General features: G+C 44.2%; 1 protein-coding gene across 1 annotated transcript in view; it reads right to left on the bottom strand.

The window, feature by feature from the left end:
* Positions 1–2,880: 2,880 nt before the first annotated feature.
* The window catches only part of RUNDC3A (RUN domain containing 3A), a 118,515-nt gene continuing 97,991 nt past the window's right edge, over positions 2,881–23,404 (bottom strand). Inside the window, exons 10-11 of the mRNA XM_069237883.1 lie at positions 13,845–13,951; positions 2,881–9,460 (exon numbers count right to left, since the gene is read on the bottom strand). Coding sequence (XP_069093984.1) covers positions 9,318–9,460; positions 13,845–13,951 — 250 coding nt within the window. The 3' untranslated portion in view covers positions 2,881–9,317. The remainder of the gene's footprint in view (positions 9,461–13,844; positions 13,952–23,404) is intronic.

Genomic DNA, 23,404 nt, shown 5'->3' with positions numbered 1-23,404 from the left:
TTTTCTAGCAGTGCACCTGTGTGCCACCAAGTGGCGCTGTGCTCCACTGACTAAGTATTACCCTGAAAATGACAGAGTGGAGCCTCATATAAGCGCCACTACTGAGTGCTGACATCAGTTCCTTTCTTTCTGTGCCATCCACCGCGCACCCAGGGCTTCTTTCGCACATTCATTAGTCTTCCAGCGACTCCTGAAAAGACAACAAACCTGTGTGCTAGGGAACAATGTCACTTCCCAAGACGACAGGTTCCAAACCATACTGTGACTGTAGAAAACAGAAGTTGGTCACAGACCTACAAGAGGTGTGTCTTGGGGTTGTTGTTCCAAGTGTGGTACAAGTGTTCACTCATGCACCCACAAACAACAAAGTGATGGATAAAATGCTTGAATTAATCTCCGTCACTGCCAATCATTGTGGGCCGCATTTCAGTTAATTGTTTTTTGAGACCATGGAACTCTAGACAAATGCTCGCCTTATGCAAATTAGAAGCTCCCCTGCTCCCCATGTAAACAGCCTGTCCCTAATTGTCGGCAAGATCAGCTCAGGAAGAAACCACAAGCAACCCAAGACTGGTTTTGGGGCTTATCAGTAGAGTGCAACTTGAATTCTATGGCACAGTGAGCACGGGATCCATGCCTGCGCATACACGTCACACAGTGTGTCAACTGCAAGAACAACAAAGCAATGGATGGAATGCTTGAATTAATCTAAGCCACTGATAATCACTGTGGATAACATTCCTGTCTATCAGTTCATGCCCACTATGCCACTCTAGTAGAAGACCTGCTTTATGCAAATCAGTATGGACCCTGCTCCTCGTGGGAATAGTCCATCCTGCACTGTCAAACAAGACCCCCCTCCAGAAGCCACAACAAGCAACCCATGACCAGATTCACCCTATTGGCCTTTCAAATGTCTTCCCACGTCTGGGTATACTCTTTTGGACTTAGGGCATCAACTGTAGCAACTGAATGCTTCAATTAATCGCAGCCACTGGGAATCGATCTGGGATGCAATCCATCCAGTCCATCATTTTTCACCCACCATGTCACTCTAGACAGAGGCCTACCTTATGCGAATCAGTACCGACCCTGTTTCTCAAGGGAACAGTCTGTCCCAAACTGCTAGGCCAGACCACCTCCAAAAGGCACCACAAGGAATCCCAGACTTGTTTCGCCCTACTTGGGCACGTCAGTAGAATGTAGTTTGTCTTGTGGCACAATATGCACGTGGCCCACGTCTCTGCATACCCATTGCACTTAGGTCTTCAACTGCAACAACAATAAAGTGATGGATGGATTGCTTGAATTAACAATATTGTTACTTTTGAAGATTTATTTTAAGGGTAAGCTGCCACAGCTGGTTTAGACACCACGTAAGTTCTTTAGATGGAAGGATGCCAACAATCTGAGGAACTCCAGTCTCCTCCCATTTTTCTGCTGGGTTTGGCTCTTCAAGGATGCATTAATTTGGTCTTTCTTCCACCAACAGATTCTTCGGGGGTGGGGGCGCATAAGAGTCATTCATTTTGTGGCTAATTGTGTGTGGGGCATAACAGCCCATGGCAGGCTGCTCCAGTTTGTCTGCAAGGGCTCCGTAATTAATTTCTGTCCACTTCCCTCACTGCCCACCTTCAACAGGTAAGTGCTCTCTGACACGTCTTGACCTTGGAAGCAGATGTTCTCCCTCAAAAAGACATTGGAGGAGAGGGGTGTAAGTGTTTACTTCCTATAGTTATTTGTTCTCAAGAATAATTTGTGGGGAGGGGAGTACCTAGCCCATTCAGTACCTGAAACTCTTGACCATTTTTGTTTGTCACAATAAGATCAAAATGGTGTCCAGCAGTAAGGTAATTCTGGCCATGAATGCGCACGTCTGGATGGTGTCCTTGGATCTCCATACACCTCCTTTCATCTTCAATTCTGTTGGTTCATAGGAATGTGCTCTGATTGTAGTATGCATTTATCTGTGTTGTATTTCTGTAGTGCGAACCTAGCCAAAGGGCATCAGAGTGCTGTACAAGGTCAAAGACCAGCATAAAGTCAACAAGTAATGGGAGAGGAAACTCGGTTGTGGATGGTAAATAGATTGGTGTCTGGTTTTCTTTAAGGCGGTGAGAATTCAGCTCTTTCCCAAATTGGAGCAGCTTTGAGACAGTCCTTATAGATTTGAGGTTGTTGTTGCAGATCCTGTGTACATATATGGGAAAGGCATGCTAATTTTTCTTTGTTTTTTTTTTACACTTCTTAATCTGCAGTCTGACACTGTCCTGACCGCAGATGTACCTAGAACCACCAAATATGGGGAACTTATCTGCATGGTAAGTAGGGATACTGATTGTGATGGCATTATAAATGATACACCCAGTTTTTAATATGATGCAGACTCGCAAAGGGAGCCAGTGTGCCTGCAAGAGGAGCCAATGGTCTTCCATCAAGACGTGGGGACTCAGCACTAATACTTTTATAGTTCTGCCTTTTGGCTTTGTGACCACTGTGAGTCTACACCAACATGCTGGCTGTGGTGATAGTTTCCATGATGAGTCCATATATTTATGCACTTGTATGACTGCATACTGAAAGTTGTGTTCCTTGTATTTGACCATCTGCCACATTCCATGACACCTTCAGCGCCTACTCTTCTCCATCATCCTATAAAACTCCCACCTTGCACTTGCTTAGATGTTGACCTTTATAGGAATGCGGCACCATGACTTTACACTACTGTCTGTACTTCTCCATTAATAAACAAAGGGTCCTGTCTTACTCCTCAGATGACAATCTTCTCGACTTCAACAGTGCTTTTTAAGCCCCACCCACCCTCCTCAGTATCTTTTAGGCCGAAATTCTCACAGCAAAAATGTTACACGAGAAACTGCTGCCTTTTATTGTGTCCAAGTTTATTCTCCAAGACCTGAATCCCCATAATGTCACATTTATTTAAAGTATACTTGAGTAATGTAATGCTAGGTAGCACTGGTCATTCTTCCAAAGCCTGAGAAGGACCACCTTGACGACATCCTCTATCTCAAATTGGTGCTGCTTACTGGACAAGCCTCATAATCAAATGTGCTGCAAAAACACAGGCAATGGATCCCGTGTGTAATCCACGGATGACCATTGCTTGTCTGTGAACATAAATGTAGAGAGGTCCGTAGTGCAGCAGAAATTCATCTTCTCTGACACTTGAACCTCAGAATGTTTAAGGAGGCACTGGACTCCTTAATCAACAGTCGGCTGGACAGAGCATTTGCTTAAAGGCTTGGTACCTGAGCCAAGAGGAAAGGAAGGGGACTCTACTCTGCCCTGAGTAAGCGTTCCTTCCAAGGTCTTGCATGAAACGATCAGCCTTCTCTCACAGACCTGTTTAGAGGCTAAATGAATTGTGTCTCCCATATGTGAGATGATACAGGTTACAGCTTGGAGGTTGTCTTACAGCTAAGAAACCTTTTCTCAGTATTTAGCATGTCATATGAAGATGGTGCACCCGGGGTATGGTCCTTTGAGGTCACTACTGTTTGGGAAGGCAACCTTCAGTCATAAATCGTAACACAGGATGCCTAGAACATGGAGACTGACCACTCCACCATGAGGTTTTCTTATAGTCTTTCTGCTGATAAAATATTTACTCATGTTGAGTCAGGGTTAAAGTGGGTATTCGATGCTAGTCATTTTGATGAGTTCAGGGTAAGATATCTTAAAGATGTCCCTCAACATTTTTGTCGGTCAGTGACCGATATATCAACAGTTTGCTTAGAGCTGATGCAAGTCATACTGTTACTTTGGTGGATGAAGGAAAAACTCCAGAAGTACTAATCAGTTTGCTTTATAGTTTAAACAAAAAGCACAACTATCCCTGGTTATTAGGTTTGCCCCATATACTAATTCTGCAGCATTTGATGTAATTGGGTTCATGGTGTCTTCGCATTTGGATCAAACAAAGCCATTGACCTGCAACTGTGCCTTTGTAGCCCTGATAAGTTCTTAGTAGATTCCCAAGTGACCTACCGAATCTTATCTGCACTTGGAGAGCAATGCTCTTTATTTTATTTTTAAATAAACTTTAATGTATTTTTCAATCAACAGAAAACATCACAATCACAATGAATAACCGGTTCCATCTATTGAGCTGTAACTGCCTAGGTACAATTACATCTCAAGCATCATCTATGTAGCACTTAGTCAGATGAGGCTTCCACCTAATATTGCCACATGCTCCCCTTACACCACATGCATGTGTGCACAGTATGTGTGTAGAGTGTAGTGTGCTTGCCTCCATCTCCAGATACCGTCCACAATCCTCAGCATGCAAAGTACTGAGCAAACTCATTGAAACAACTGAATATTTGTCAGGGGAGAGGAAGCATCTATCCAAGTCCTCCAGGAAAGCATATGCCGTTGTCTTTTATGTGTATGCCTAGCAAGTGTAGTCTGCCAGGTTGCAGCTGAGTTGATGGGATTCAACTGAGGCAGAAGACCATCTAGGCGATTAGGGTGAACAAGCGTCTGAGTTTGGCTGAGGAGCTACAGCCAAGGAATAAATTATTTTGGTTGTGGTGTACCATGTTCACTCTGATGGCTAGAATTTATCAAGGATTTTGTAGACCAAGTTCAGCATAGAAAGGATGGTGCAAGGAATTATCAAGTGTCTCTATCAGCTTCGGTGATCTACCACAACAGTGGCAGGCCTTGTCTGGGGAAGTATCCCATTTACCTGAGCAAAGTTCTACAGGTCCAGGTGGTGTGGACTGGGTGATCCTTTGTGCTTATCAGAAGTTTATCAGGAATACATCAGAGCCTCCCTAGTAACTTGTTGGGAGGCCTGAATTAATTGCGAGTGATCGGTCCATCAAGGTAATAGCCTAGGAAAGTGTGCCTCTCCCAGAAAGTCTGCAAACTGGTCAGCATGCAGAGTGGGTGGTACAAGTATATTAAGTAATATTATTTTACAAATATAGTGCATATTCAAGTCTAGGTTTGAGATAACATCTCGTTATTTCTCATCAATGCAGTTAACTCTAGCCCTGAGTCTGTGTGAAGATGCAATGCAACAAGTCTCCTCACCCTTCCCATCCTAAACATGCAGTCTGGCTCAGTCTGCATGGACCTTGAGACCCCTCAATCTTTCCATGAGATTCACATGTGCAGCACTGCATTCCAAAGGATGAATATCAAGATTACGGTCCTTCACTTTTCCATTGTCCAGCTCATGCACAAGGAACTGAAGTAGGGCCAACCTCTCAATATCACCCCAGTTGGGACCTACCCTGATGTACCCGCTCTCCCCTTTCACCTTCACTGCTCCTTTGCAAATGAGACCTCTCACCAGGCCCATTTCGGCACCCTTTAAGCACAGCAAAATAAAAGTTGCTGATAGATCCATCCTGGAATGAGGTCCTCTGCGTGACCACTTGCGGGTGGAAGATTGCACTGCTGGAGCTAGGCATTGCCACTGTAAAGACTCTGTGCTGGAGCATAACTAGCTTCTAATTAGAGGAGAGACTCCACTTGGTAGTTCATTGATGGGCTACTAATTATAGATGCCTGTTGCTGCTCTGAGGAGTTGCCTATGACATGGGCAAGGCACTATTGGGTGAACACTTACTGTTGTGTTTCAGGGGTGAAGTTCATGCTACTATGTAGATGCTGCCTTTGCTGAAAACCACTGATGGTAAGATCATGTGGTGCCAGGATATACCATGGATGAAGCTGACCCTACTAGAATACTGATGAGATACAACTGTAAATAAATAATGCCCGGAAAGAGTGGCAACAACCAATGACAATACTCTGACATGACTTTGAATTGAAGAGAACGTTTATTCAAATCACAAAGGAAGCTCTTCCTCTACATTTGGCAGTATGTATTAATTGGTTGGTCTTTCACCAAGCAGTAGTGGCAAATCCTCAACACAAAAGGATCCCTTGTACATCCCAGTTCCTTGTGTGCCTGTAAGATCAGTGTTTGACCCTGGAGATGTGTTTATCCATGATTTCAGTCCATCAAGATGAGAGTTAGAGGGAGAAATATCCACGTATAGAAAGAGCAGCTTAAGAAGGGGGTATGCCGATATCACCCTGGCCGGTTACAGTTCAGGTGAAACAATGTGTCTACAGATACTGTATAGTTTAAAGAAACATGCAGAATCCGGGGATGTTACAAAACACCAAGCAGGTTTTTTTTTTTTTTGGGCTGCAGAAATTATGGTGTATTCTTGGAAGAAAAAAATGAGAATGTCAACAAGCTGCACTTCAATGATGAGGCTCAACGAGGGCAACACCGGTCATGTGTTAGATTGGAACCAAGAGACCTTTCACTGAGGTAGTGTGTGCCTTAAAAAATGTTTTACAAAAAATCAATCGAAAAAGTGCACGAATCTGGTTAAAAACAAATTGTGAAATTAGCTAAATGTTATAAACACTGCACTGAGACCACAAGGATACATATAAGGAGCTGGCAATGCCCATGCATATTTGGACATCAAAAATGTTGCAGCAGTATGTACTGGTGGCTAATGAACACTAAACTTTTCAAGTTATGGTTCCTGTGCCAAAGGTGTGAGGGGGACATTAAACACAAATACAGGTCACTGCTAAGATCTGGTATAATTTTATGGAATTAAAAGGAATGCCTTTGCCACCATTCAGGTCGTTCTTTCTGTGAGCGAAGTGCTTTCTGTTTAAATGAGACACAGTGCTGCATTTAGACACAGATGTGCACTAGAGTGGTTGTGGCATTGTAAGTGTTGCCTGGGTTTTCTAATGACCATAAAATGCAGAATTGTCTGTTTTTCATGTATGTACCAGAGTCTTATACTTGTGTCTGTGATTGGCTTATACTTGTGGTGGTGCTTCACATTAGAGCCTCCTCCTCACTTCTTGGGTTCCGCAAGAAGCTGAAGACCTGGCTCTTCCAGTAAGCATCTTGGGCAGCGCACACCTCCACACCAGCCTAGGTGCCTGGATACCCTCTTGGGTGATTACTGCGCTACACAAATCAGTATAACATAACATTGGCTGGGACTCACTGAATGTTCCACACCATTCTACAACAGCTTCAAATTGGAATGTGTTATCTCAGAATAGATATCTATAGTCTGTTCTTGGTACCAACAGTTCACAGTCCGCATATGATTATCAAATCTCATGCACAATGGGCTATCACACTGCTTTCATATTCCCCTTAAACCATCAAATCAAAATCATTTTTCGGAAGCAGTTATCGGATAGGCCTATTTTACACAATTAACCTTTCTATCTAATTTGCATAGCAGATGATGAAACGGCATTACATTAGTACTACATGGAAGGGCTACAAAATTGCAGCTAATTATTCCCTTATATATTTGTATTTCTTTTCTGCATAGTGCACACTGAAAACTGAATCTTCTCTAGGAACCAATGGGAATCCAGTGGCCGAAAAAAGAAAACTGGTTTGACCATACTGGAGTCTTTGGTCTCCCAGAGCAGTAAGCGATTTCTCACAATGCACTTGAGTTGGCATCAGAACTAATCAAGAGAGGGAAGTTTAGACTCCAGGCCTATTTAGTCCTTGATCTCAAGGGGGCTAAAATATGGTGATGGCGGTTTTTGCATAATATGGACAATGGCCCGAGGAGGACAATACTGAGACCTTCAACTATTTTGATTAGAACACCGCAGACCCTCTGTCAGATGGTAATTGAGATACATTTTCAGGTTTACCGGATTGGCCTACTTTAAATGAAATTGGCTGCTTCAAGTGTAGTCTTCCTGGTGGAAACCAACAACATGTCATGCTTTGTAGTCATAGAATCAGATAGAATCTAAGTGAAAGAGCTTTGGAACAGCAGATTTGGAAGGCATTGGTGATGAGTTGGTTGATTCATATTACTGGCAGTGTCATTCAGAAGATAAAGTCCTTGCAGTTTGGCCGCTTCAACTTAGGCTGTGTGTGTGTGATGCCACCTATAGAGTGTTAGCTACTGTTGTTGGATGGTCCAGCTGTGCAACTGTGGTCTTTGTGATATTGGTCATGAGATAGACAGTGTGGGGTTGTCACAGACTCTCCCTTGCTCAATGGGAAGACATCCATGTCTCTCTGATTTTAATGGCGATATACTTTACATTTTTTGTCCAGATGTCCCTCTTTGCTGGAAATGCGGAGTTAGCAATGAGATTTTCTGACACCTGGTAGACATTCTAGAACTAATTCATTTGTTTGTTGCCTATCTGCAGGTGGAATAATTCTTGTTTTTAGAGTGTAATGCAGTTGGCAGAGAGTCGAGCACTGACACAATCTGGGCACAATAAAAACAGCAAAATTAAACATTGCTGCATTTTGGTGTCTGTTAATTAGCTATATCATTTGTCGATTTAGTGATTACATAATCCATATTTGTTTTATGAAGCCCTTTCTGGAACAAGCAGTTTGCTCTTTGTGGTAGTAGCCAGCTTGCCACTATGATTTTGCTTGCGTCATGGATGTTTTTTGAAGAATATTAAATCAAGTAAATCAGTCCCCATCCAATAAGATGATACCAGAACTCATCTTTTCTTTCACTGAAGGTTTCTTACACTCTGGATGTAAGTTGCATCATCAGTGTACTGAGGTGGGACTGTCTCCTCAAGTTTGGCTAATCTTTTCGCATCCATTTCAGCTTGACTTCTGAGCCCCTGAGAAGCCAACAAGTAACAAATACCATGAGATGATGAAAAGCTTCATATTCACTTTGATAATTTATCTAGCGCGTTAACAGTTGAAGGAAAAAAATCCCTGCTCCAGTAAGAGACCAGGAATATCATGTGTCCTCTTTGTCTTGTTCCAGATTCTGTCTTCTAGTTATCAATGGTCTTGTTCAAAGAGGATAAAGTGGAATGTCACAACAGATTTTCATGGGGCGACACCTCTGCCAACTCCGACCAAGCAGATTTTTACATTATACTCTCTCTTCTCTCTCCATGGGCTATTTAAAAGTGGATATGGACTAATGAATTGTGTTGCCTCTTGTTTTGCAACACTTCCTTATCTCCTTCACAGTTGTAGCTTGTCTTTGCCACTCACCCGTACCACTTAGAGCTTCTGTGTGGGGCGGGCATACTTCCTTTCTATTGCTTGCACTGCTCTCCAGTCTTTCTTCGATGTGATCAACCCTGGAGTTCTGGACGGGGCATTGCCTTTTGCTCAGTAGGTCTGGTTGGCATCTCCTGCCTCATATTTGAGTGCAGAGAATGTCTACTTTATTGGCTTCCGTTGACTTAAGGCCAGTTTCTCTAGCCTCTGCTACAGAGTCCCTGGTGAACAAAGGCGCCTCCCCCTTGCATGGTTCTTCAGGATCTCAGCTGGGGCTGAGGGCAGGGCTGGCTTCATTGCTATCATTCATCAGACACTCGCTTGACTTCAGGCTGGCCAAAGACTTGCAACTGGGCAGGGAAGCCAGGGAGCCACAAAGGCCCAGCATGGAGGGTGTTGGATCTTTCCCTATGTGGGGAAAAGAAGAAATAGAAAATGTTACAAAAGTGCTGGCCCATATGTATCAATATCTCAGCCACTTGCCTTGGATGGAGAACTTGACAACATGCACAGATATTAGTCTTAGACATGAGAACTCCCACCACACCCCCGCTTCCATAAGACTTTTATCAGCAAGAAACATGTTTGAGTAAAGTATTTAACAGGTACCTAATCCCTCCAACTAACTAGATTATTAATCTTCTGTCTCTACAGATCATGTGAATGTTTTTGAGCATTGGTACTGAGAACTTCCATTTGGAGCCCACTACTGCTGTGCTTATTAAGTGCACCTTACTATCAATCAATCAAAAAACGTATTAAGCGCACTACTTGCCCATTAGGGTCTAAAAGCGCTGGGGGGGAGGGTTACAGTTTACTGCTCAAAAAGCCATGTCTTGAGGTGCTTTCTGAAAGTTAGGAGGTCCTGGGTCTTGCGTAGGTGGGTGGGGAGGGAGTTCTAGGTCTTGGTGTTGAGGTGGGAGAAGGATCTGCCGCCAGAGGTGGTGCGTTGGATGCGGGGGACTCGGGCGAGGTCAGCGGAGTGAAGAAGTCGAAGTAGGTGTGTGGAAGTATATTCGTTCGTTAAGGTAGGCTGGTCCAGTGTCGTGGAGGGATTTATGAGCGTGGATAAGGACTTTGAAGATGATCCTTTTGTTGATGGGCAGCCAGTGTAGGGATCTGAGGTGAGCGGAGATGTGTTTGTGGCAGGGGAGGTTGAGGATGAGACGTGCAGCTGCGTTCTGGATTCGCTGGAGTTTTTTCTGAAGCTTGGTTGTGGTACCGGGGTAGAGGGCGTTGCCGTAGTCCAGTCTGCTGCTGATGAGGGCATGGGTGACCGTTTTTCTTGTTTCTAAAGGAATCCATTTGAAAGTCTTCTGTAGCATGTGAAGGGTGTTGAAGCAGGAGGGCGATATGGTGTTGATTTGCTGGGCTATGGAGAGAGATGAGTCCAAGACGATGACGAGGTTGCGTGCGTGTGTGGGGGCTGGGGGTGGTCCGAGGGCGGTGGGCCACCAGGAGTCATCCCATGCTGTCTTGTTGGGGCCGAAGATGATGATTTCTGTTTTGTTGGAGTTAAGTTTGAGGTGGCTTGCTGTCATCCTTTTGGCGATGTCAAGGAGTCTGGTGTGCAGTTTTGTCTTAGCGGTGGAAGGATTCCTGGTGAGGGAGATGATGAGCTGGGTGTCGTCTGCGTAAGAGATGATGGTGATTCCGTGGGGGCGGAAGATGTTGGCAAGGGAGGCCATGTATATGCTGAAAAGGGTGGGGCTGAGGGAGGATCCTTAGGGGACCCCGCAGATGATCTTGGTGGCTGGAGATTGGAAGGGAGGGAGGCAAACTTTTTGGGTTCTTTCAGCGAGGAAGGAGGTGAGCCAGTCTAGTGGGCCTTGTGTTGGATTCCTGTGTCAAAAAGGAGTGCGCGGAGGGTTTGGTGGCATACAGTGTTGAACGCTGCAGAGAGGTCCAGGAGGATGAGAGCAACGGTCTCGCCCTTGTCCACTCAGTTTCAGTGCTGTGGTTCTTGCGGAATCCAGACTGGGAGGCATCGAGTGTGTTGTTTTTCTCTAAGAAGTGAGACAGTTGGGCGTTCACTATCTTCTCAGCGACCTTGACGGGGAAGGGGAGAAGGGAGATGGGACGGTAGTTTGTGAGGCATTCTGGGTTTGCTTTGGGTTTTTTGATGAGCGCGTTGACTTCGGCGTGCTTCCAAATGTCTGGGAAGGTTGCGGTGTCGAAGGAGCTGTTGATTACGTCACGGAGCTGGGGAGCGATGATTTGGGTGGCCATGTTGAAAATGTGGTGGGGGGCAGGGGTCTGTGGGGGAGCCTGAGTGGATGGAGTTCGTGTTTTTTTTGGTTGCTTTGCCGTTGGTTGGGGTCCAGCTGTGTAGTTGGTTGGTGTGGGGGAGCTTTGTGTTGTTGGTCGTGTCGGTGGTGTTGATGGTGGTGGTGGTGATGGTGGGTGCTGATGCTGTGAAACTGTTGTGTATGTCTACGATTTTGAGGTGAAAGTAGTTGGAGAGGGAGTTGCAAAGGTTTTGTGTGTGAGGGGGGTCGATGGTGCTGGATTTGGGTTTGGTGAGCTCTTTGATGAGGCAAAGAGTTCCTTGCTGTTGTGTGAGTTATTGTCTATGCGTTCTTTGTAGAAGGACCATTTGGTGGTCCTGATGAGTAAGGGTGTTTGCGTATGGCTGTTTTGAGGGAGGAGAAATTACTCATTAAGGGTTTTTGGCGCCATGCTTTCTCAATTTTGCGGCATTCACGTTTGGAGGCTTGGAGTTCTGTGGTGAACCAGGGGCGGTCTTGATAGTGCGGGTGTTGTTGTTTCTTTTCAATGGGGCGAGGGAGTCTGCGCAGGTTGTTAACAATTGAGTGAGGTTGTGGGCGGCAGTGTTGGGGTCGTTGTTGATGCGGGTTGGAGCATGTGTGAGCTTGGCGATCATGTGTTTTTTGAAGATCTTGTTCCACTTTCGGTAGGGTAGGGGAGGGTGCGGTGCGCTGTGTTGTTGTTGGTGGTGGTGGTGGGTGGGGGGGTTTCATGAAGGAGAAATGGACGCAGTGGTGGTCATTCCAGTGGAGTTCGGTGGTGTGGGAAAAGGTGACGTGGCTGCTGGACGTGAGGATTGCGTCAAGCGGGTGTCCTGCTGAGTGAGTGGGTGAGGTGACCAGTTGCTTGAGGCAGAGGTTCGTGAGGTTGTCCAGCAGGGCTGTGGAGTTGTGGTCGTGTGTGCTTACCAAGTGAAAGTTGAGGTCACCAAGGAGTATGTAGTCTGTGGAGGTGAGGGCATGGGAACTGATAGTATCTGCAATGGCGTCGCAGAATAGTAGGTGGGGTCCTGGTGGTCTGTAAATGAGGGTTCCTCTAAGGGTGATGTTGGCGTTGATGTGTATTAAAAAATGTAGGTATTCTGCACTGTCTAGGGTATCGTTGGTGTTGGTGGAGATTTTGATGGTGTTTTTGTGTATGATGGTGATACCTCCTCCTGGCTTGTTTATGCGGTCTCTACGGGAGATTTTGTAACCTTCTGGGATGGCTATGCCGGGTTCTGATGAGGGGTTCAGCCGTGTTTCCGTGAGGAAGGCGAAGTCAGGGGAGTATGTTGTGATCAGGTCCCAGAGCTCGATGGTGTGCTTGTGGACGGAGCAGGTGTTAAGGAGTATGCAGTTAAGGTGGTTGCGGGGGTTGGTGGTGTTGTGGTGCTTGTTGGTGTTGTTGGAGTTTGTGTAAAGTGCAGGAAAAACGGCATGATTTGCATGTGAAAGGTCCATGTGTTTGCTTGGGGTTGGCCTGGGCACAGGCGGGATGCTGTCCTGGGTTGAGGGTGTGGAGTTTAGTGGAAGATTAGTGCTGCCTTCGGGGGTCGGAGCAGCAAGGGCCAGGGGGACCGGCGCTAGGCGCGGACGGGCGCAGACGGGCGGCCACCATTAAGAAGGAGAGAGGTGGGAGGGAGCAGGCTGGTGGAGCGGCAGACGGCGGGGTCAAGGGCACGGAGGCAGGCTGGTGGAGCCAAGTGGACTCCTGGCCAGAAACAGGTCAGGGGGGCACACAGGGCTCTGCGCAGCGACCGTCATTAAGAAGGGGAGGTGGGAGAGTGGAGCAACTGGGAGGTGGGAGGGAAGGACCAATGGGGTTGCGAGTGGGTGAGGGAACTATCAATTCTAATTCACTACGAGTAAAAAAAAAAAAAATCCTGGATTTCCACATAGTGACGCGATCATGCTTTGTTCAATTGCATAGTCTGGCCATGTGAAATCAGTTGATCCCTTTTGGTTCTGAAATATATTGAACACTACAACCATTTGATGAGGATGGGAAACTTTAAAGTGTTTAGAATCTGGAGGAATCCCTCCTGCACACTGGTAACCCCCATTGCCTTCATGCTTCATCTGTTTTTTTGTTTTTTTTTGCATTCTGAGGATGATTGTGTGACTTATTTTCACCAGGACATTTTAAATGATTTCAAGTTATAAATCTCAGTCCCAGCAAGTCAACTCAGTCTTCTCGAGTCATTGAATCAAGCGCTATTAAATTGGCAACACCTTTCTCTGGCAAAACAGACAAGGGCCTGTCAAACATCTGCACATCCAAACCTCCCCTCACAACGAAGGAAATCAGAGACAGTGATCACGTTTCCTGAAACAGATCATATTTAGTTATCTATCACAACAGAGAGAAAGACCGCAATACAGTCACCCTGCAACCCCAAGGAATGGGAGAAAGTCTTGCACAGGTTGGAAACAAATGACCAGAGTAACTCATTGCCACAAAGGAATACAATTCCTAAATCTGATTATTGTACACCCCTTTATAAAACAAACACTATTAACTGTAATGTGGAAGATGAACTCACCAAGGGGACCCCAGGGTTCGCTGTCCTGCTTCCCATCACCCTGCCTCTGTGAGTCGGAACTGAGGCTCATCTCAGCTGACAACTGTTCCGTGCTGGCAAAACTGTGCCTGAGTGAAAGGGTGAGAAGGTGTTACTGGACAGAGCCTTCTTACCACAGCAGGGAGAGCGAGGGATGGATTGGAGAAGCACGTGTATACCCTCTCTGTGTATTTATGTACCTGTATATTTATAACTTTGCTCCTACTGTAGAAGAAAAAAACACTGACTCTCTACAGTGCACCACTCTCTTACCCTATACCTCTCTTACCCAGTACCTCTCTTAATATATCCTCTGCCTCCATTCTCTAACTCATCCCAAACCTCATTCTACTACTATGATCGCCTTCTAGATTCTTTCTTCCTCTATCCCTCCTTGGATTCTTGGATCACAGCAAACCTCATTTTACTACTATGATCACCCAAAAAACCCTTCTAAATTCTTCCCTCATATGATCTCCCTAATGCATTTCTAGAGACTGTTCCTCCTATATCTCTCCTTATCCCAAACCGCATCTTACTACTATGATCGCCCAAATAAAACTTTCTAGACTCCTTCCTCTTCTAACCCTCTATTATCCTATTCAATCCAGCTAAAAGACACCGCTCAAATTAATTCATATTTCCCTATACTAAGCCAGCACTAATACTTTTTGGGTTTGGGAGTAGCGTGCTACTCGCCGAAAATGCTTTGATTTCAATAAAAGTTACATGGCTCAAAGGCATCATTGTGTTATATTGTAAGGAGTAAAATGTTACTTGTGAGTTTAACTACCTTGTCTGATAGACTTTAGATCTTAAAATCTGCAGCCTAGGGAATTAATTTTGTCTATTTATTCCAGGTTACTGTTTAATTTTACGGTTTTACAGCTGTAAGTCTGAATGTAGTCCCATCAACTTGGGCAACCTAAATAAATATATTAATCTTCTTAGGTGTAGAAGTATCTCCTTATAAGAGGCAATTTCACCTTAGAGGCTTCAGAGAGGATTTAAACAAGAACACCTTGAATAAAGAAATCAAACAAGTTATGTCTCAAAATGTCTCATAAGTGAACTTTAATTAAAGAATACTGATAAAATTAATTTGCATAAATGAAAATAAGGTAAGGCACCAAATGCAAAAAATATTCCCTAATGGGTCAGAAATACATTGAACAAACACAGTAAACACTCTTCTAGATACTCTATATCCTGTGCACCATTGCTTGAGCTTAACTATTAGTTCATTCCTGGAATCATAGTAGAAGCACAGGGCTCACTTTTGCAGTTTCTGCGGAGCACAGCCCTGTTTCAGCATTAGTGCTTCAAAAGCTAAAGCAGAAATAATGGCACAATCAAAAGATGGTGTCACTGCATCTGTGAAAGCTGAAAGATTGCCAGACGTGTCTATTGCATGTGACTCTTGTCCAAAAAAAGAAATAGGATCCAAAATTACTTTTCTAGATTTTATTACAAGACCCAGGGTTCATATTATGCTTTTATTTTCTTGCTTTAATAAACACCAGCCAAATAATGAAAAAAACTACGTTACCCTGAAACCCTGAGAATCGAACTACCAACATAACAATACCCCGACCAATGGGATGTCATGTATTGAGATCATCATCCTGACGGAGAGCAACAAACCCTCTTTTCTCGCTGCTCGCAGACATGATAAGGGCATTTTACATTCTCTTTAAAAAGAATGATATTATTGTTCTATAACACTGCAATTTTATTGTGTGATTGTGCTTGTTTTTCCCTTGTCACTGGTCTCCCCTGCCACAAGGCTTACCCCGTGTTCTACCCTGCATGCTCCTTTAGCGCATTCTTCCCTTCAATGGTGCCACATCAGGTACTATCTCCTGTGTATTGCCGCCTCTGTCCTTGGCTAGTTTCAAGCCTCCTATCTTCAAGAGGGATTTCAGCATTCATGCTTTTTCCTCTTAAACACTGCCTTCTTAGGACTCGGCTGCATTCAGGTTAACCCTTGAGGATTATAGCATTTTTTCCTATTTTGTTCCACATTGCTTACATTCTCTGTTCTTAAAGGGATCCTGCCTGCTTTTTCTCATTGGCATTAGTTCTCTTTAATTTAGGATAGTGTAATTAAGTTTATTTTGTTTTAGCACTGATTACTTCTTACATTATGACTGAAGAAGAGGAAAAACAATAGGTAAAAGATAATTTAAAGTCATTTTATTAAGGACTCTGCTTAACACGCTGCTTCCATGTCCATGTTGGAGATTTCGAAAAATCTAGAAGCCGCTATGGCTAAGTTGTTGGTTAATACTGTTGAGATTCCCTCTAAAAAGGAAAAGAAATGTATAGCATCTCAAGATGTTTTTTCCAAAGGTGTTTCTCTCAATACTGGCCCTCCCATCCGAGAGTAGTCAAATTTGGGGTGGAGGGGTGTTCGTTCTTCTGTACACATTTGCTGAATTACTTGACACTGGTGATAATGTTGGTGATGCCATTGTGGATGAATTTAATAACTCTTCAGGCTCCATGCTTATGCATGGACCTAAAAATGCATGGGTGTAAAATTTCTATATCGGTTGGGGGTGGGTACTTAAGACACCCTCTAGATAAATCCATTAGGAACAAATTATGCTCAGAGTGCCCACATCTTTCACTCCTAATAAGGTGACTGCTACTCCAGTCATAGACCCCAATATGCTGGTGTTCTTTACATAGTTTATCAACAATCCCAAAAATTGCCTTGGCAATTTGACTAGGCCCTGTTGATACCAGAGGGTCGATTCCCCTGACTACAATCTTTGATTTAGCCTGAGAGGCAAAAATGGATGGTTCTTAAGTAGACCCTGAAACTTTATCCTACGGGGCATAAAGGATTATTTGCATGCTAGGCAATGCTAACACTGCCATTTTTCAAGAGACACACAAGTTTACTATTAAACAATTGACCCTGGGCTCAATACTATCTCTTCCAAAGAGGAAGCCAATGGACTGCTATTTGGGGACTGTTTTATCAAAGAGATGAGTAAATATGTTCTACCTTTGCCTCCACTGACAACGCTCAGTTCTTTTTAACCCCTTCGCTGCCAAGCGTTTTCCCCCTCACGTGCCAGGCCTTTTTTTTTTGGCTATTTGGGGCAGTTTGCGCTTAGGCCCTCATAATTTTTTGTCCACAAAAGCTACCCACGCCAAATTTGTGTCCTTTTTTTCCAACATCCTAGGGATTCTAGAGGTACCCAGACTTTGTGGGTTCCCCTTAAGGAGACCAAGAAATTAGCCAAAATACAGCGAAAAGTTTGTTTAAAAAAATAAAATGGGAAAAAGGGCTGCAGAAGAAGGCTTGTGGGGTTTTCCCTGAAAATGGCATCAGCAATGGGTTTGCGTTGCTAAAATCACCAGCTTCCCAGTTTTCAGGAACAGGCAGACTTGAATCAGAAAACCCAATTTTTCAACACAATTTTGGCATTTTACTGGGACATACCCCATTTTTACTATTTTGTGTGCTTTCAGCCTTCTTCCAGTTAGTGACAGAAAAGGGTGTGAAACTAATGCTGGATCCCAGAAAGCTAAACATTTCTGAAGTGCAGACAGAATTCTGAATACAGCAAGGGGCAATTTGTGTAGATCCTACAAGGTGTTCCTATAGAAAATAAGAGCTGAAATGAATAATTATTGAAATTGAGGTAAAAAAAAAAAAAACAGCCATTCTTCTCAATGTTTTACTCTGTAACTTTAGCAATATACCATTACGTCTGCTGGACTCTTCTGGTAGCGGGACATATAGGGCTTGTAGGTTCATCAAGAACCCTAGGTACCCAGAGCCAATAAATAAGGTGCACCTTGCAATGGGTTTTCATTCTATACCGGGTATACAACAATTCATTTGCTGAAATATAAAGAGTGAAAAATAGGTATCAAGAAAACCTTAGCATTTCCAAAATGGGCACAAGCTAAGGTGTTGAGAAGCAGTGGTTATTTGCACATCTCTGAATTCCAGGGTGCCCATACTAGCGTGTGAATTACAGGGCATTTGTCAAATAGATGTCTTTTTTACACACTGTCTTACATTTAGAAGAAAGAAATCTAGAGAAAGACAAGGGGCAATAACACTTGTTTTGCTATTCTGTGTTCCCCCAAGTCTCCCAATACAAATGGTACCTCATGGGTGGGCCTAATGCTCGCGACAGGAAACGCAACATGGACACATCACATTTTTACATTGAAATTTGACGTGTTTTTTGCAAAGTGCCTAGCTGTAGATTTTGGCCTCTAGCTCAGCCGGCATCTAGGGAAACCTACTAAACCTGCACATTTTTGAAAACTAGACACCTAGGGGAATCGAAGATGGGGTGACTTGTGGGGCTCTCACCAGGTTCTGTTACCCAGAATCGTTTGCAAACCTCAAAATTTGGCCCAAAAAAAAAAACACTTTTTCCTCACATTTCGGTCAAATACAAAACTACCTGTTTTTACTGGGGGGGGGGGGGGTTCTGAAAACTAGACACCTGAGGGAGTCCAGGAAGGTGTGACATGCGTGGATCCCCCAATATTTTCTTGCCCAGAATCCTAAGCAAACCTCAAATTTAGCTAAAAAATAACTAACATTTTTCCCACATTTCTGTGTGGGATCACCACACCGGGACACATTTTTACCACCCAACGTTCCCCTCAGTCTCCTGGTAAAAATGATACCTCACTTCTGTAGGTGGGCCAAGTGCCTGTGACAGGCAAGAGCCAAAAACATGTTGAAATTAAGTGGGAACCAAAGTGGGTCCAAAAGGGCAGTTTGAAAAAAACAAAACATTTTTAGGCTGACAAGTGCAGCAGAATGTTTATCGGTATAGATGAGACAATGCTGGGTGGTAAGAATTTTTTGGATTCCTGCAGATTCCGGAAGGATCCATCACATAAATGTGTGATTTCCAGCAAAGTTGGAGGTTTGCAGGGCATTGTGGATAAAAAAAAATGGTGTGGGGTGCATGTGAAGCACACCACGCTGGAATCACCCAGATGTTTAGTTTTCAGATGTGTCTAGGTCTTGTGGATTTTTCTACATGGCAGTGTCCCAAAGTCCAAAAAGTGCAGCCCTCACCATTCCAAGTGGGACGATTTTGAGAGTTAGCCAAGCACTCATGGCCCATATGTAAAACCAAAACCCCAAATAATCAAATGTCCTCTTGCTTGCCATGGGATAAGGTGTTTTAGTGTGCAGGGGAGAGCTGAAAGACTGTTACCCCCTTCAGTTAGGGTGGGGGCATAACCAGACCCATACTGGTTGGTAGCCACCACCCCACTAGTTTTTTTTTTAATTCCCTGGCATCTAGTAGACTCTGCCCCCTGGATCGGGGTAATTTCCAAAATAAGACGGTGGGGGTAGATGGGGCAAACAATGGTCTCTGGTAGGCTGATCTGCCCCCAAGGGGGCAGATATGGCCAATTCTAATGTGGCCCCATGGGGAGTGACCTTTGCCCAAGGGGCTACCCCCTCCCCCCCAACAAAACACACACATACACACACACCAGTCACTGGTGCCTAAGTGGTTTCTGCCCCCCCAGGGGCAGATTGGCCTAACAGAAATAGGCCGATCTGCCCCCAAGGGGAGCAGAAATGGCCTAAAATAAATTTGCCCCTCAGGGAAGCGACCCTTGCCTAAGGAGTTGCTCCCCTTGCGTGAAATTGATGCAAAAAAAAAAAAATCCCTGATGTCTAGTGGTTTCTGCCCCTCTTGGGGGCAGACTGGCCTAACAAAAAGGCAGAAATGGCATAAAGACAATTTGCCGCCCATGGGAGCGTCCCTTTGTCTAAGGAGTCGCTCCCCACATATAAAAAAATAAGATAAACAACAAAAAATCTCTGGTGTCTAGGGTTTTCAGCCCCCTCCCCAGGGAAGATCAGCTCCCTGGTGTCTAGTGGTTTCTGCCCCCCTTGGGGGCAGATTGACCTAAAAAAAATAGGCCGATCTGCCCCCAAGGGGGGCAGAAATGGCCTAAAAGTAAATTTGTCCCAAGGGAGCGACCCTTGCCTAAGGGGATACTCCCCTTATTAAATTACAAAAAAATATATAATTCCCTGGTGTCTAGTGGGCATTTCTGCTGCCAGATCGCATTGCGATCGGGCAGCAGAAATGCTGAGAAAGACATCAAAGGAAAGGAAAGACCTTTCCTTTCCTTTGATGCCTTTCTCGGCCCCTCCACGTGATCGAAGGAGAAATGCAAAAGCATTTCTCCTTCGATCGGCGCTGGAAGCTGAGCTTCCAGTGCGGAGGGGCAGGCCTCTGATGAGGTCAGCGCGCAACCGTGCGCTGATGCCATCAGATACCACAGGGGGGCCTGGGGGTGGAAAGGGAAGCAATTCCCCTTCCATCCCTGCCAAGGGGAAGAGGGTGCCAGGCGCCCAGGGGGAGCCCTAGCACTTGCCCCGTGGGACCCTATCGGACGTAACGGTTACGTACAGGGCACCCAAGGGGTTAAAGATATTTTTTTCGTCTTGTTTTTGGCAGGCCCGGCAAAGGAAGGAGTCGCTTTGCCAGCCATTACTCCTCTCTGAGAAATTTCAATATTAGAGGCTCCTTTCAATCAGGATATACAGCAAGACTATTAACAGAGCTATAGCCCACATTTCTACCCCCCTCGCCAATGAGGATTCCGAAACCAGGGATATAGTAAAAAAGGAGACCAATATTCAGGTGAGTCCTTTAAGTTCTGGCCTTCCTCCTGTAGGAGGCCTATTGTCTCTGTCTAAATGTCTGCTTTTCCCTCACCCCAGATACCTGTGAACTTCTACCGATTCAAGGTTATTGTATAGAAATTTATTAGGAGCCCGTTCAATTGCATTTACCTCCACCTCTCCACTTTTCACAGCAACAAGCCACCCACGAAGAAGTTCAGTTTCTTCTAAAGCAAGCTATAGAGTACACCTCTTTCAATCTGACGGGCTTTCTAAGCACTGTGTTTTTAGTTCAGAAAAAGAACAAGAAGTTTCATCCTGTGATCAATTGAAAAATGTCCAACAATTTCATAATTTATCACCACTTCCAAATGGAGACTATAGTTCATCACAGAGACACTCTCCTCCAGTTGACTGGTCAGTAAGGTTGGCCCTCCAAGATGCTTATCTGATGATTTCTGATCATCAACATTACAGTATCATTAAGTATCATTCATTTCAAAACCCTCCTGTTCATTCTATCCTAAGCCCCTTGGTGCTTTACCAAGAATCTGAAACCAGTAGCAGCTGTCCTAAGAGCTCAAGGTGTCAGACTCATTGTGTATCTGGACGATATTCTGGTTTTGGTACAAGACAGTGTCTTCTCTCTCATCTAAATTTATGTCAAAATCTCCTCCTAGACTTCTGTTTTCTTATTAACGTTCAAAAGTCTTCTCTCCTGCCTTCAAAATGTCTGGAATTCCTAAGTTTCTTTATAAACACAACAGAGTCCATATTACAAATCTTTCAACAAAATGTGTCCCTAAAAAAGGAAGATCAATCACACGTTGACCCTTTTTCTTTTTTGTCTCAGAACGCTGGCTTGTCTGGTGGGTCTTTTGGCATCTTCCATCAAGCCTATTTACTTGGCCGTCATCACTATTGAGAATTTCAAAGACTGAAGATGTAATCTTTGCAAGAGCTTGGCTTATTCAGATCTTGTAACTTCAGATCAAGATTCTAAAGACGAACTTCAATGTCGGCTGACTCACTTAGATCTGGCCAGTTCTCGACATGGCGGTACATGGTTGTCTCAGGAGTTAAACTTTGCATCAACTGCTTAAAGATGATGGTTCCCTTACCATCAGGACCTTCGCAAACAACAGGATAAAATGCACAATTATTTTAAGAATGGACAACCTGTCTGCACTTACTTATATAAACCATATTAGAGGTACAAAATTAAAACCTCTGGCAGATCTGGCCAAACGTCTATGGGAATTCTGTCTGCACAGAAATCTTTCTGTCAAAGAGAGTATCTTCCAGGCAATTTGAATCTTGTTGCAGATTAGTGTTCAAGACACCTTCAGGGTTCCAGCGATTGGTGTCTTCATCCTTCAATATTCAATTAGATTTCTTCTATATTTGGCACAGTGGCAATTAATCTTTATGCTTTCCGCTTCAATTCTCCGCTTCCTTCCTTTTTCAGTTGGACATGTGATCTGGTAGCACTGGCACATTTGCTTTGCTCCAGATATGGCCCCAACAACGTCTTTATGCCTTCCCTTCCTTTGTAATGATTTCTTGTGTGTTAGCTCATGCTCATAGACAGGTTTTGTCTCTAGTCTTCACCCTCGGTACCCAACTCTTCTGGAAATGTCCTCAGACTATCCAGTACAAATTCCCCATCTTCCCAATCTCCTCCTCAATCCTGAAGGTTTTGCCACAATCTAATTCTGAACTGCTGTCTATCTCTCATTGCTTGGAGAATTTCAGGTCTTCCTAGAGAATCCCAGGAAATTTGAAAGAAACTGTCTACTTCATTCAACATTCCTGGGCTCCTGGTACAGAAAATCTTTACAAATCAGTCTGACTGGTGTGGTGTAGCTGGTGTTTGGACAGCGATCAGGATCCCCTTTCAGCAAATGTAACCTTAGTAGTCAAATTTCTGGCTTCGTTGGCGGCTCAAGGGAAAGCCTACCCAAGGATCAAGTCCAACAGATCAGCTATTTCCGACAAGCATATCAGAGTGGATGGAAAAACAATTGGAGACCCATTGGTCTGTCGTCTCTTAAAGGGATTAAGAGTTTCTAAACCTCCTGCTCCTAAGTACAGTGCTATGTGAGGTGAAACCTGGTTTCAAATGTGTTTATTTCTTGACAAGATAACATGGATCTTTCTCTAAAACATTTTTTCTGCAAAGTTAACAATGTTATTGTGTTTGATTTGCCTGAAAATTATTTCAGATGTCGAAGCTCTCGATCCTTTTTTCAGTTGTTTTTTCCCCTCAGAATTTCTTTTCAGGTTCATAGACACAATAAAACCAATTTGTCTGTTCATTACTCTTTTCTCTCTTCCCAACCCAAGTTGTGCGTAGGAAGTTGTTTGAAATCTTATATTCTAGGGACTGCAGATTTGAGATTGTCTTTTCCCTCTCAGTTGCTTATTTCCTTCAACCTGTTTCATCCCCTTCCTTGGCCCAGTGGGATTATGTCCTTAGCTGGCATTGATACTGCTTGTTTTGGTGCCCATTCTGTCTCGGGGGCTATGGCCTCTAAGGCGTTTTGGTTGGGATCAGGTTTACATGACATTCTCATATCTGCAGACTGGACAAATGACAATATGTTTAGAACATTTTATTGCAAACCTATTTCTCATTTGTCTGACTCTGTGATGTCAATGCTTTAAACAAGGTAATATGAGCCTCTGGTCTTGTAATAACATTGAGCTTTTCCTAGCCTTGGTGTCAGAAAGGCTAGATTTTATTAAAGACATGGAGGTAAGTCTCACCACTATTTATTAACCCTCCCTGTTTTTTTCTTGATATTTCCACTTCCATCAACCAGTATTCTGGCATCAACCTAACGCCATCTGCTCCTGTCTGTCTTTTGACCTATAAGGATGATTTGGCAAGCCTTCT

Source organism: Pleurodeles waltl, chromosome 6, assembly GCF_031143425.1.
Source record: "Pleurodeles waltl isolate 20211129_DDA chromosome 6, aPleWal1.hap1.20221129, whole genome shotgun sequence".
NCBI classification, from domain to species: domain Eukaryota; kingdom Metazoa; phylum Chordata; class Amphibia; order Caudata; family Salamandridae; genus Pleurodeles; species Pleurodeles waltl.
The sequence above is the reverse complement of the archived record's forward strand: the minus strand, read 5'-3'. Positions and strand labels throughout refer to the sequence as shown.